General features: G+C 48.1%; 1 protein-coding gene across 3 annotated transcripts in view; it reads right to left on the bottom strand.

Annotated features, from left to right (window-relative positions):
* Window positions 1–10607: 10607 nt before the first annotated feature.
* Window positions 10608–13372, bottom strand: part of LOC119712614 (tyrosine-protein kinase ZAP-70) — a 37180-nt gene continuing 34415 nt past the window's right edge. For all 3 annotated transcript variants that reach the window (XM_038164076.1, XM_038164077.1, XM_038164078.1), the window contains exons 12-13: window positions 13113–13225; window positions 10608–12703 (exon numbers count right to left, since the gene is read on the bottom strand). In XM_038164076.1, coding sequence (XP_038020004.1) covers window positions 12580–12703; window positions 13113–13225 — 237 coding nt within the window. In that variant the 3' untranslated portion in view covers window positions 10608–12579. The remainder of the gene's footprint in view (window positions 12704–13112; window positions 13226–13372) is intronic.

Here is a 13372-nt window from a genome sequence, read left to right as displayed (position 1 = left end):
TTTTTTTTTTTTTTTTTCACTTTTTTTTTGGTAGTTTGTTTCTGCACGAGCAGCCCCGGGGAAGCTGCAGCGATGTCGCGTTACGTAAGAGGCGGTGACACGCGGGGACAGAGGGGGGGTGGCAGGTGGCTTTCGAGCTTCCCCTCAACATCTGCAGGCAGCGAGGGGAGGATTCTGAGCCACCCATGTGAAAAGCGCATATTTTATGGCTCTTCGCGGATATTTACTGTTTCTTTTATATTGTATTGGTTAGTACTGCTGTATTAAAATTTTAACAGCGTGGTAAATGTAGTTTTATAGCTAAAAGGTAATTTTTGTAGTCAAAATAGGAACTTTGTATGTGGTTGTTTGGGTTTTTTTTAAGAAAAGAATGAGGTACTCGCACCAGATAGCAGCCACAGGGCACCCAAATCTTTCAGAAAAAGGGATTTTATTGCTCTTTTATCAGAAGAAATGAACTTCTTCCCGCCTCGCTCAGCCCTGAAGACGCCGTCAGGATTCAGAGGGAGAAGCTGACGCTGCCCAGACAGAATCCTGTGCTTGAATGGAATTGATGCATCATGAGGTGTATGAATATGCCACAGGCTGGTGCTTTTAAGTGTTAATCCTCTGGTAACGTGGGTCCTTTTTTGAGCTTATTTTGCCCAGAAAAGGCACCCAGACTGTCCGTGACTCTTTGTTCTTATTGTCTCGTATTGTCCTAATCTTAATTGTCCAAATTTTTATTACTGTAATTATGTTGCTATTTTTATAACCATTTTATTACTATTAAACTTTTAAAATTTTAAAAACAAGTTGTTGTTGTTTTTCGCACCCATGAGAGCATGAGGAGCCCCAGAGAGGTGACAGCAGCACCCTGAGGGTGGCACGGGACCCCCGTGGGGTGGGACATGGAGAGGAAGAGGAGGAAGGTGAGAAGAGCTTGATGGATGCAGCCATAAAAGTAAAACAAATCTCAATTTAAGTCTTAATTTGAGGAAGATTGGCAACACAGAGTGGCATGAACAAATGGGGTTGGTTGAGGTTTTGAGATGTTTCGTTGTTGACTAATCAGCCGTTGGGACACAGCAAAATCTGTGCCAAAGAAAGCCCCACTTGAATTGATTCCAATCAATTAAATTCCTCCTCTGAATTCCTCAGCTCAGAGGGTCACAGCACCTCTCCCTGGTCCAGGGCAGCTGTGGCTGCCCCTGGATCCCTGGCAGTGCCCAAGGCCAGGCTGGACAGGGCTTGGAGCAGCCTGGGACAGTGGAAGGTGTCCCTGCCATGGCAGGGGTGGCACTGGATGATCCCTAAGTTCCCTCCCAAACCAAACCATTCCATGATTCTGTGAATAAAAACTTCCTCTGCAACTGAGATGATTCAAACCCAAGTATGAAAAATTCACTTTTTTTCCCAGCCCACTCTGGGTGCAGCCCAGGTCCCGTTTGGTGTCCAGCAGGTGTCAGAGGGTCCTGGCAGGGGCACAAAGAGGGAAAGGAGCAGCAAAGCCCAGAGGGAATTTCTTCTTCTCTGCACTGCACCCAGCCCTCAGCAGAGCCAGTTCCTTGTCCTCAGGTGTGCACAGGTTTTACACTTCTGGCAGCTCTTCCATCCCTGCATTCCTGCAGGATGGAAACGCACTGAGAAGATCCTGGTGCTGCCAGGGCAGGAGCAGCAAGGAAAAACCTGCCAGGTAATAATGATCAGCCTCAGTGGATTGATCATGGAATCAGGGAATGGTTTGGGTTGGGAGGGACCTTAAAGCCCATCCAGTGCCACCCCTGCCATGGCAGGGACACCTTCCACTGTCCCAGGCTGCTCCAAGCCCTGTCCAGCCTGGCCTTGGGCACTGCCAGGGATCCAGGTGATGCCTCAGGTTTGAGCTTTTCTGTTTTTCACATTCTGTGCTGCTTTAGTGGGTGGGTCTGGGCTTCACATGAGGGGATGCTGAGCTCTCTGCACAGAGCAGGGACACAAAACAATTCCTGCTCCAGCTGGGCACCAAGGACAAATGATCCAAATCTCAGCCCAAAAGCACAAACACCCCTGAAGAGAGAAAAACAAGCAGGATGGGACTGCATGGGCTGGAGCTGGAATTGGACAATGAACTGCAAGATGCAAATGGAGCAGAACTGATCCAAGGGAGAGACCCCGTGAGCGCTTGTGAATTTTGTGACCATTTTGGTTCATCTTGGGTGTAGCCCTGGCTGGGCTCTTGTGCTGCCCAATGTGAATCCACTGAGGCCTCCTAATAAATCCCTGCTTTATTCTTTAGCTCAGTCTGGCCTCTGTTCTAGCTCAGCCCTCACAGGGGCTTCTTCACAGGGGCAGCCCCAGCTGCTCTGGGCACCCTGTGCCAGGGCCTGCCCACCCTGCCAGGGAACAATTCCTGCCCAAAAACTGATCCAAATCTCTGCAGAGATTCCAGTTTCATTCGCAGCAGTGGGTGTCAGCTGATTCTTTGTTATTTTACTTTATTCTGGTTTATTTTACACTGGTTCTGATGAGTGTGAGCAAGGAAGGGAGCGAACCCTTTTTCCCAGAAAATCAGGGCTGGGCTCTAGAGGCAGCTCTTCTCTCTTACTGCTCCCAAAAGTGGGAACTGGGAGACTCCTGGTTGCACTGAACTTTAGATATCTGCTCCTGAAACGTTTCTCCATATGGAAAGATCCTGTAAGATTGCCCTGCTAGTGAATGGAGAAAACCAGACTTCAGCAAGGTTCTGATCTATTTTAGATTTTTATTTTGAGAAGAAGAAACATGTCCTGTCATCTTTTTATTGGCAATATAACATAATACAGTACAATATAATTTAATGTAATGATTTGGGTGGTTTGGTTCATTTGGGTTTGTTTGGCTGGGGTTTTTTTTTGTCTGGCAATATGGAAATTTTCCTTCAGAAAATGCCAATTTTGCCAGAAATGGTTTTTATCTGTGAAGGAATGAGATTGTGACATAAAGATCCTTGCTGGCTCCAAAAACTGGAGTTGAAATTCAACATTTAAAATGGATTGTTGTGAAAAGAGGAATAAAAAGCATTTTTAAGGAAATACAGTGATTTAAGGAAGTGCAGGAAACAAGGATGAGCCCATGACATCCAGCTGTAAAAGGAGATTTCCTGCATTTCAGATATTCAGGGATCGAGTAACTTCATCACTGAGCAGTCTGTCATGAAAAAAGCCCTGTGAAATATTTTCTTCAAAACAGGTTTTCCACAGAAATGTGAATTTTCACCAAGGAGAATTTTCCACAGCAACCCTCAATTTTCAATTCAAACTGAATTTCATAATAGCAGTTGGGGAACCACCCTCAGTTGTTCTCCCTCTCCCCAGTGGTTTCCAGCTTGGACAATCAAAACATCACAGCCAAAAAAAAACCCCAAATACCCTTTACTTCCCAGATGTATTGTTTGAAGAAACCCTCCAAAGGTTGCAAAGAAAAATTCTCCAAACCCAAAACAGTTTTTCTGCTTTCTGTTGACAAAACCATTGCCAGGAGCTGAGAATTTCAAAGCAGCTCCACAAAGTTGTGGCACCACCAGACTTTTCTCTGCAGAAACATCTCCCACCTCCCCCAGGGGATTTTTGTGGTTCAAGTCATGTGGTCCTGCCCTGTTTCCCCTCCTAATTCAAGGCAGGGCTCAGATGCTCCTTTTCAAGGTCAGGTCTTGTGGAAGAGGTTTTACAGTGACTTCTGTGAGCCAGAGAGAAGTTTGATCAGAGGATCCATGTTTACCCTGAAAGAATTTTCTACCAAGGTTGTTGACAGAGAAACCAAGAAAGAAAGAAGGAGAAATAAGAGAAACCTGCAACTCTTCCAATAAACACTTTGTTTGTCTGTCCTGACCAATGAGTAAAGTGTAAACTTATGAGCTTTGTAAGAATGTATAAAAAGCATGCATGCTAGAATAAAACCAGTTTGAAGCCCACTGAAAATGGAATGCATTGCTTTGTATTGCCTCTGTCTCAACTACGATAAGGTCTCACCTTTCCTGCTGAGATGTTGCATCTGAACCTCATCTTCAAACCCTCAGCTCACCCAGAGCCCGCAGGAGCCACCACAGCCCAGCACCAGGGGCTTTCCTCCCTCTGCGCTTCTTTGCCCTCTTGCCCCAAACCCCAAAACCAAATCACTGCTCTGCCACCACCTTGAGTCCAGCTCAGCTGGGGTTTATAATTTTTTTACCTTTCTTTTAACGTTTCACTGAGTTAAGAAGGCATTATTTATGTTTTGGGAGGGAGTAGGAAGTGCCACGATGGCATTTTCAGTGCTCACCCACCCCAGCTGCCCAGAAGAATAGAGCCTGTCTGCAGCTCCTCAGCCCATCCTGCCAATTCCTGCAGGGCTTTAATAACATTTTATCCTAAATGAAGCAAAGCCTGTCCTTAGGAAAAAGCTCTGGAAGTTGCTGCCATAGGAGAAAAGGAAACTCAGCCAGAACTGGAGAGGGACCTTCAACATTCACGCAGCTGGGGAAGGTGATTTGGGTTTGGGCTGCAGGGATGATCCAACACTGAGCTGGGTTCCCGCTCCTCTGCTCTTGGAGTGTCGTGGTTGAGACGGAGACAATACAAAGCAACACACTCCGTTTTCAAAGGGCTTCAAATCTGTTTTTATTCTAGCATGCATATTTTTTATACATTCTTACGAAACTCCTAAGTTTACACTTCACTCGTTAGTCAGGAGACAAACAAAGTGTTTATTGGAAGAGTTGCAGGTTTCTCTTATTTCTCCTTCTTTCTTTCTTGGTTTCTCTGTCAACAACCTTGGTAGAAAATTCTTTCAGGGTAAACATGGATCCTCTTCTCTCTGGCTCACAGAAGTCACTGTGAAACCTCTCCCACATTGGAGGGGTTTGGAATTGGGATGGATTTGCTGGCATGTACAGTCTGCTCAGGATTCTGGCTGGACCCATCCCTGGGGAAAAGCTGGCCTGAGGGGCTGGAAAGCTCCCTGGTCCCTTCTGTCACGCCTGAGCCATTGTTTGAGGGCTGGCAGCAGCTTCTGGGATGAAACCACTGTGACATCTGCAGTGTCACTCTGGGGCTGGGCCATGCCAGCACTTTACTCCTTGGTTACTCACTGGACAATGATTCCCTTCCACCTCTGGACAGGAAATGGGGCAGCACAAGAGCCCCGTGGCTCTCTGACTGCAGCAGCTTTGGGAGCAGAGGCGTTTTCATTGGGTTCTTCCTACCCACAGGACTCCCAGAGAGTCCCCTTGGCCATTCCCCAGCAGAAGGGATGCTGTGGATTTGGGGAGACTGGAATGAAGGTGCTGCAGGAAGGGGCAAAAAACAATGTGAGGGTGGGCAGGCCCTGGCACAGGGTGCCCAGAGCAGCTGGGGCTGCCCCTGGATCCCTGGCAGTGCCCAAGGCCAGGCTGGACAGGGCTGGGAGCAGCCTGGGACAGTGCAAGGTGTCCCTGCCCATGGCAAGGGTGGAGTGGTGTAAACTTTAGGGTCCCTTCCAACCCCAACCATTCCTTGATTCCATAATAACCACTCGTGCCAGCAGAGTCCCAGCTCTGTCCCTGTGTGCAGGACATGCAGCCCTGGGTGACTTCAGACACACAAAACCTTTCCTGCACACACCAGGACACACCTGACAATTCCCAGGTGCCCCAGGGATGTCATTCCCCACTCTAAAGGCTCCAACCCAAAAATACCAGAAGGGAAAATGAGGATTAAATCTGCCCTAAGTGACATTGTCCTTTGGAAACTGCTCCAAGGGAACACTGACATCCTCCTTCCATTGACTGGCTGGGAAGAATGACCTCCACAAATTCCTATCACTTCATTCCCTCTTCATTTAACTCTGCTTGTGAATCTGATTTTCCCTTACATTGGTTTTCCTGAGCCTGGGGCTGTGTTGAGGCATCTTGCTCCATCTTGATCGCAGGGACAAAGGGACAACTGTGGAAGGAGTGTCCTTCTCCAGCAGAGTGAGTTCCCATTTCCATCCTGTCCAGCTGGATTTCTCCACCCTCTCATGGGCTCTGATCCCTGAGGGCAAAGCAGGCTGGATGTAGAAGCAAATGTGACCCATTTTAGGGGAATGGCCTTTGCCTGTTCTATTGCCAGAGAAAAAAAGGTCAAAAATCCCTAAATCCTAATGAAGAACTCTTGATTAGGGGCTACAATCAAACCCTTGATTTAGAAAAGCGAATTAAGAAAAACTAGAGGAGATGAATTTTTTTTGTTCATTTCTAAAGTTAAAATAACAGAGATAAACCAGATGATTTGACATGAAATCAGAATTAAATTCGGCAAACTAAAATTCAATACCCCCTTTAAAACCTGCTTCCTGTAGTTTATACTTGGAATATCCTCCGAAATATTCTCCGTGCTGAGGCTCCACTGCCCTCTGCTCAATTCCCTGCTCTGTCTGTGGGTAGATTTTCATATTCTACCCTAAAAATTCCTCCTTTTGTTCCACTTTCACTACCTGAGCCGTGTCATTATTTCTGCTCTTTCTCAGCAGCTGCTCTGCTCCTTTTCCACCTTTGCTGTGTCTTTGCAGCTCCTCCCAGTGTCAGTTCAGTTGTGATTTTTCTGACTGTGCCAGCACAGCCCTGGGGTGTTAAATAGGCTGCCCTAAATAGCAGCTCTCAACCTTCTGTACAGTATTTTTTCCTCTTTGCTGAGTTTTTGCTGCTTCTCATTTGGGAAAATGGGTGCTGAATTTGGGGATCTGCTGGAAGGATTTGATATCTGCCTTCCTGTGTCTGTTTTTAACCCAGTTTTGGTGCACCAGACACTTTTTCCATCCTTTTTTCTCTTCTTTGTAGAAGCAAAAACACATGAAAGAAAATACTTTCCCCTTTTCCACTAGTTGGAGGAGATGTTTTATCTTTTATTATTCATTACGACCATTTTTTTTTTCCAATCAGTATTTTTAATTTTCCTTTTAATTTGGTGAATATCTACCAGTTAAATTTTCAATTTCAAAAACTGGAGCAAGGCAGGGGATTTTGTGATTCCCTTATTTCTGTGATTCCCTTATTTTTGTGATTCTCTTACATTTTTACCACAGACACCTTGAGTTCCTTCCTGAAGGTGTCTCTTGCACAGGTGCTTCTTAATAGCAAATAAAATCATCATTTTCTGTGAGATTTGCTATAGTAGAGAAAAATGTGCTAAAACCTGCAAATTAGCACATTTATTTATTAAATTATTTATTAAATTATTAATTTATTTATTAAAATTTATTAACGTAAATGTTTATTTTACGTTGAGGCATTGCTGTGCAACAAGGAGGCCAATTCCCAAAGGATTAACTGTCCATTTCTGGAATCACAGCTCTGGGAGCAAGAAAGACAGAGGGATAAATCAGAGGGTCACAGAATTCCACAGAGAATCATGGAATTAAGGTTGGAAAAGACTTTCAAGATCATCCAGTCCAACCATCAACCCAACAGCACCATGGTCACCACTAATCCCATGTCCCCACGTGCCACACTCAAAGGTTTTTTGAGCACTTCCAGGGATGGTGATTCCACCCTGCCCTGGGCAGCCCCTTCCAGTGCCTGACCACCCCTTCCATGAAGAAATTCCACCTAATATCCAATCTAAACCTCCCCTGGAGCATCTCGAGGCTGTTTCCTCTCATCCCATCCCTGGGAGAAGATAAGGAGATTTCAACTCTCACCTCAGATGCTTCTCACCTCGACAGGATTTTTTTTTCTTTTTTGGGTCAAGGGCTGTTGACTATTTGTCATTCCAGTCTATTGCCCAAAATTCACTGGCACGTGGCCAAAATCTTGCCCAGGATGATGTGGCATGTGGATTTTGTAGATCTGGGGAAAGATCTGATCCACCACATCCCTGTTTCCATCACGTCAAAGGATGTGGGGAGTGCCGCAGCCCTGCCAGGACCGTGCTCTACACCCACTCCCTGACCCCAGGAATAAATGACTTGGGCTGGACAGGAATTTTCCAACAGAAGAGTTTTCCACCTGAGAACGCTGACAAGGCCCAACCAAAGAGTTCTGGGGAAGGTTTTTATTCCATCAGAGCTCTCGGTGGAAACAAAGCAAGCCCTGGCCAGGTCCTCGGATGGGCCCTCAAACCCTGCCAGCTCAACCCGCTCCCCACACACCCTGGAGCTGTGGCCACAGCATTTCCCAGCTGACGGATGAGCCAGGGCAGCAAAGAGAAGCAGTTCCATCAGCAATGACTTTGTAGATTAATTTAATTAATTGATTCAACAGCAAAATGTATTTACTGAAGGCGTTTTTTAACCTGTTGGCACCCAATTATTTCTCTGCTCAGTTTGAGGATCCCTCAGGCTGGCCCAGAGCCACAAGCCCAGGCTGGGGGGGTCAGAGGAGGGAGAGTTGGAGCTCACAAGGGGCAGAGTTGGAGCTCACAAGGGGCAGAGTTGGAGCTCACAAGGGGCAGAGTTGGAAGTCACAGGGGGCAGAGTTGGAAGTCACAGGGGGGAGAGCCCAGAAGTGGAGGAGAGAAGCAGGATAGGACCCAAGGGGACCTCAGATCAAGAGCCAAATTCCTGGGTACCCACAAATCCTCCAGGTTGTAAGAACAAGGCCACAAAAGTGCCCCCTCAGCACAGCAGAGGCTTTGAGGAGGCCAGGGGACACCAAGCACTGTCCCCTGGGCACATCTCTCAGTGGCCAAAGCTCATTGGTGATGGCCCCATGAACCAGCCCAGAGAATGAGCTGCTGAAACCACAGTCCTGTCTCCGCTGGCTGGTGGCAGTTAGGGACACAATCTCTTTGTGACATGGGTGTCATCAACACTCTCTGCACCCCCCAGCTTGCTGCAGGACCTGCCAGCAGTGCCCCAGTGCCTGTCCCCACCAACCAGAGGTGCTCCAGTCCCCTTGTCAACTTCGTGGCTTCCTCTGGACTTGTTCCAAGGACAGTTCTGTGTCCTCCTCATGGTGGGAGCACAAGAACCGTGCACAGAATGCCAGGTGGGATCTCCTGGGAGCAGAGCAGAGGTGGTCATGGCTCGGTCCATGGATGCGCTGGTTGGGCTGAGGGTGGTTTGACTGCTCTGAGCTAGGAAAGCCTTAGAATATAAAAAGGAGGGGGGGAAAGTAGGAAAACAAACAAAGGTGGATGGGAGATTTTCTTCCAGGCCACTGACAACCCCTGAGAAGTCAGACCCTTCCCTGCATCACATCCTTCTGATGGATTTAGGAATAAGATGATCTCCTGTCCTGCAGGGAGAGGAGGGGACAGTGTAGGATCAGAGGTTCACCTGAATTCCATGGAGAAATGTGAGATTTGGAGGTGTATTTTTGGCGGGCCCGAAGCTTTCTGTGCCTTCGTGGTTGCCAGAAATTTCACTGCTGGCCAAGGAGGGAACAGCCCAGTGGGTGAAGGGAAAACAGCTTGGAAAACCTCCTTTTCTGTGGGTTCAAAGAATTCTTCAGGGCTCTGAAACAGAGGTCAGGGAGCCCAGAGCTGGTTTTAGTCCTGTTTTTGTGCTGCTGAACAAAACCCGAGAGGGATGGAAAGGTCATTTTGTGCTTGTGCTGTGTACAACTGATAACCAGCATGTCCTGGTGATAGGATCGGGGTCCTGGAGATAAGATAGGTGTGCTGGTGATAAGATAGGTGTGCTGGTGATAAGATAGGTGTGCTGGTGATAAGATGGGTTGGGATGAGCTAGATCACGGGGATGTGATGAGGTGTCACAGTGATGATCAGATGGGTGCCAACAGTGTCACGTTATTGCTGTGGGTGCTCAGGAGGTGAAGTTCAACCCTTCCCTCACAACACAGAGAGGGGAAAATTCCAAAGATTTGGGTAAAACAGGGAGATGGATGAGTGCAGGGAAGGAGGGAAGGAAGAAAAGAGAGGATTTGGGGAAGTTTCTGGAAGAGCAGCAGCTGCCACAGAGCTCCAAGTCTGTGCTCTCCAACTGCTGCCTTTATCAGTGACACAGCTCTTATCCAAGCCCAGACCCCTGGGATCAGACAGGGAAGGGGCTGCAGGTCCAGCAGGGTGCTCCACCTTCAGCAGGGAGCAGGGAGAGAGGTGGGGCTGGATAAATCCTGCTGTGGATGGGAGAGGCTGCAAGGCCTGGAGACCTGGAGATGTTCCCACTGAGGGGGCTGAGTCCCTCTGGAATGGCAGAGTGGAGTTGATCAGGGCCTCAATTCCAAGGAAATTCCCCTCTGGAATGGCAGAGTGGGGCTGATCAGGGCCTCAATTCCAAGGAAATTCCCCTCTGGAATGGCAGAGTGGGGCTGATCAGGGCCTCAATTCCAAGGAAATTCCCCTAAGACCCTGCACATCCCAAAAGCAGGAATCACAAAGGTTCACAGGAGCCCTGTGAATGCAGGTCCTGCTTGTCTCACTCCTTTTTCCCCTTCCAGCAAGTGCTGGTATTTTCCAATGCTCTTGGAACAGACAGCTTCCAACCCAAACCACCCCCAGCCCAGGCAGGATTAAACCCTTTCCCTTGGTCCTCTGGAATAATCCCTAGGGACTTATGTCCTGTCTGTCAGGGTGTGGATACACTCAAAACTGTCTCCAGCTAAAGCAGAAGTTTCTCGGGGAATACTCTGGTGCTTTCCTTCCCTGTTTGAAAAAAAAAAAATAGCAGCATCCAGTGAACTGAAAATTTATTGCAAGAAACTGTTTCAAACCAGAAAATGGATCTGCTTGGAAAACAAAGTCTAAACAAAATGTTTTGGCAGTGCCTTTCAAGTAGCAAACACATTGAGCCTTCTCTTTTCCAGCTAAAGAGCTGCTCTCTGGGAGGAAAACATGACAGAGAGGAGAATTTTTTCCTGTCTCTGCACTGAGTGACTGAACAAACAGGAACAAGGCAGGTTCTCCTGGATCCCTGTTCTCCTCTCTGCTGGGAGGGATAATATATCCAGAGTTCAACATTCTGGGCAAGGGGATGGGGTTGAGACAGAAAATGCCACGTGGAGAGTTGGTGTCTCTGGAGTCTTCTACCTAAGCAAGGAAATTTAAGACTTTTTTGTACCAAACCTGGCTCAGTGACTGCTGAGACAGAGGTTAATTCAGATGTTGATAAGGTTAATTATCTAAATGCTCCCGAGAATTTTTTTTTCCAGCCCAAATCCCACTCTCACCGAGGCTTTTGGCTAGGCCCTGGCCTGAGGCTGTTTGTTTTCCCCCAGGACAAGGTGCTGGGGGAGAGCTGCTCTGTGGCTTTAGCTACCAGGAGATGGTGAGAGATAAATTCTTGTGTTCACAGCATCACAGGGCTCCCACCTCCTCCTTCCTCTGCTGTCCCAGCCTTCACAGCCTCTCTGTCCTCTGCAGCACAGCCACCACCACGGGTGATCCCCTGCACTGGGGGCAGCTGGAAACCACTGCAGACCCAGCTGAGCAATTTTTCTTTTGCAAGAAAACATGCAAAAAACCTTCCAGCTGTGCAGCAAAACCAGCCCAAAGATTGCCAGATTAGGCAAGGGGAGCATCAAGGAGGGAAATCCTGGCTTAATAGAGGGAAATTACATTTATTTTCTTGTCAGCCTGTTGGAAATGATAAAATTATTAAAATAAGCTTTAGTTAGTCATTCATAGCCAATATATTAATTATAGACATTGTTTTGTTCCTAAATTACTCTTAGCATATGGCAAAGCTCCTCTTGCGGGAACACAGGCTGGAAAAATTACTAAAACTGTAACGTTTGTTGAGCTAACCTTGCTATGCTGCAATGAACATTCACTGCTTTGTTTGCTAAAAATGTATAAAAAGGTGAGGAGGTTTTGGATTGGGGGCTGTGTGGAGGCTGGGATTTTGTCAGCCCCATCCACACCCAGAGCTGAGAATAAAACAATTTTCTAAGACTAAAAATGCAGCATTGGAGGGTTCTCTTATCCCGGTGGGTTTGGGGGATTTTTGGTAACAAGCCTGAAGCAGTTGCCAGCATTTCTCAAAGTTCAATGATCCAAGCCATGGGATGTTCAGAACATGGAATAGTTTATTTATAGGCTGACCAGTTTTTAAGCTTGAAAAACAACATTTCATCAGCACAGAGGGGCCAGGTGGGATCCAGGAGCTGAGGGATTGGTCCTGGAATTGTTTGGGAGCCACCGTGGAGGGCTGGGTGACACCTGCTCTGTGCTGGCCAGGGGTGCAGGGGTACAATCCAGTGGGACCAGCTCTGTCCCAGTGCTCCTCCCCATCCCAGTTGCAAACCAGCTGCTTCTTGCCCTAATTCAAGGGGAAAAGGCCACCACAGGTGGCTCCCTGTGCTGTGTCCCACCCTGTGCAAACCCCACCAGAAACGTGCACTTGGTGGTTTCCTGGGAAAGCATGATTTGTTAAGGCATCTGGAAAAATCCAGATTTTCTGGAGCCAACACAGTTCATCCTCAGTGAGCCTGGGAGGCACAAAGCTCTGGGGTCCTGGGACAGCTTTGGAATTGGGCGGGAAGGACTCTGACAGTCTGTGCTCCTGGGCTGGGTCAGGCTGGAGGAGCTGAGGGGCACAGCTGAGTGTCCCTGTCTGTGGGGACACCAACGTCCTCCTCACCTTCAGTTCCACAGCTGCTGAGGACCGTTTGGAAGGTTAAAGCAAAATTTCACAAAGAGCCTTTCCAGGTCCATTCAGGGCAGGTGGAGGAGAGGAGGAGGAGTCTCAAGGAAGAGCTGCTTTGGCCCTGTCCCCTGTGTCTGGCCCATTTTCGGGCTTGGCAGCAATGCTGTAGTAGTAGGAGCGGATGGTGTTTTCCACAGCCACAAACCCTGGACGTTCTTCCCATCTGCAAGGGCAGAGAGGAACAAATAAAGTCATCAGAGAGGACAGAGCTGGCCAGATGCAATGAGAGGACACATAGAGACCCGGGGGGAGAGCAGCAGGGCTCAGGAGGCAGCTGAGACTTTTCAGGGACAGAGAGGGGTCAAAGACACAGAGCCTTGGGGATGTTCCAGGACTGGCACAGGCAAATGGAGAGATCTGATAATAAAAGAGTGGAATTGAGCTGAGGAATCATAACAAAGGCAGGAGACACCATTTGCTTTGTGCTGTCACCATGCAAACAGTGCGGTGAAGGTGTCCCATGGCAGGGGGTTGGACTGGATGGGCTTTAAGGCCCTTTCCAACCCAAATTTCCAATCCCATTCTGGGATTTGGTGACTCTGGTGGAGCTGACACCATGGTGAAATGCTCACCTGTATGTCCAGCACTGCTGCATCAGGGCGTACATCTCTGCTGGGCACTCCTGGGGACAGTCCATGCGCTTGCCCTGCTCTATGAAGCTGATCACCTCAGGGCCCTTCATTTTCTGGGATGGGAGCAAGGAGAAAGGGATTAATGTGTTCAGAGCTGGCAGCAGGGCTCGAGGAGACAGGTTAGAGCTGGGCCTGGGGTGCAGCTTTGGTCCCCCACACCAAACAGTCACTGTTCCCACCCCAGCAGCCAGAACTGGTGT

This window comes from Motacilla alba, chromosome 28, assembly GCF_015832195.1.
Source record: "Motacilla alba alba isolate MOTALB_02 chromosome 28, Motacilla_alba_V1.0_pri, whole genome shotgun sequence".
Lineage (NCBI taxonomy): Eukaryota > Metazoa > Chordata > Aves > Passeriformes > Motacillidae > Motacilla > Motacilla alba.
This window is presented reverse-complemented; position numbering and strand designations above follow the sequence as displayed.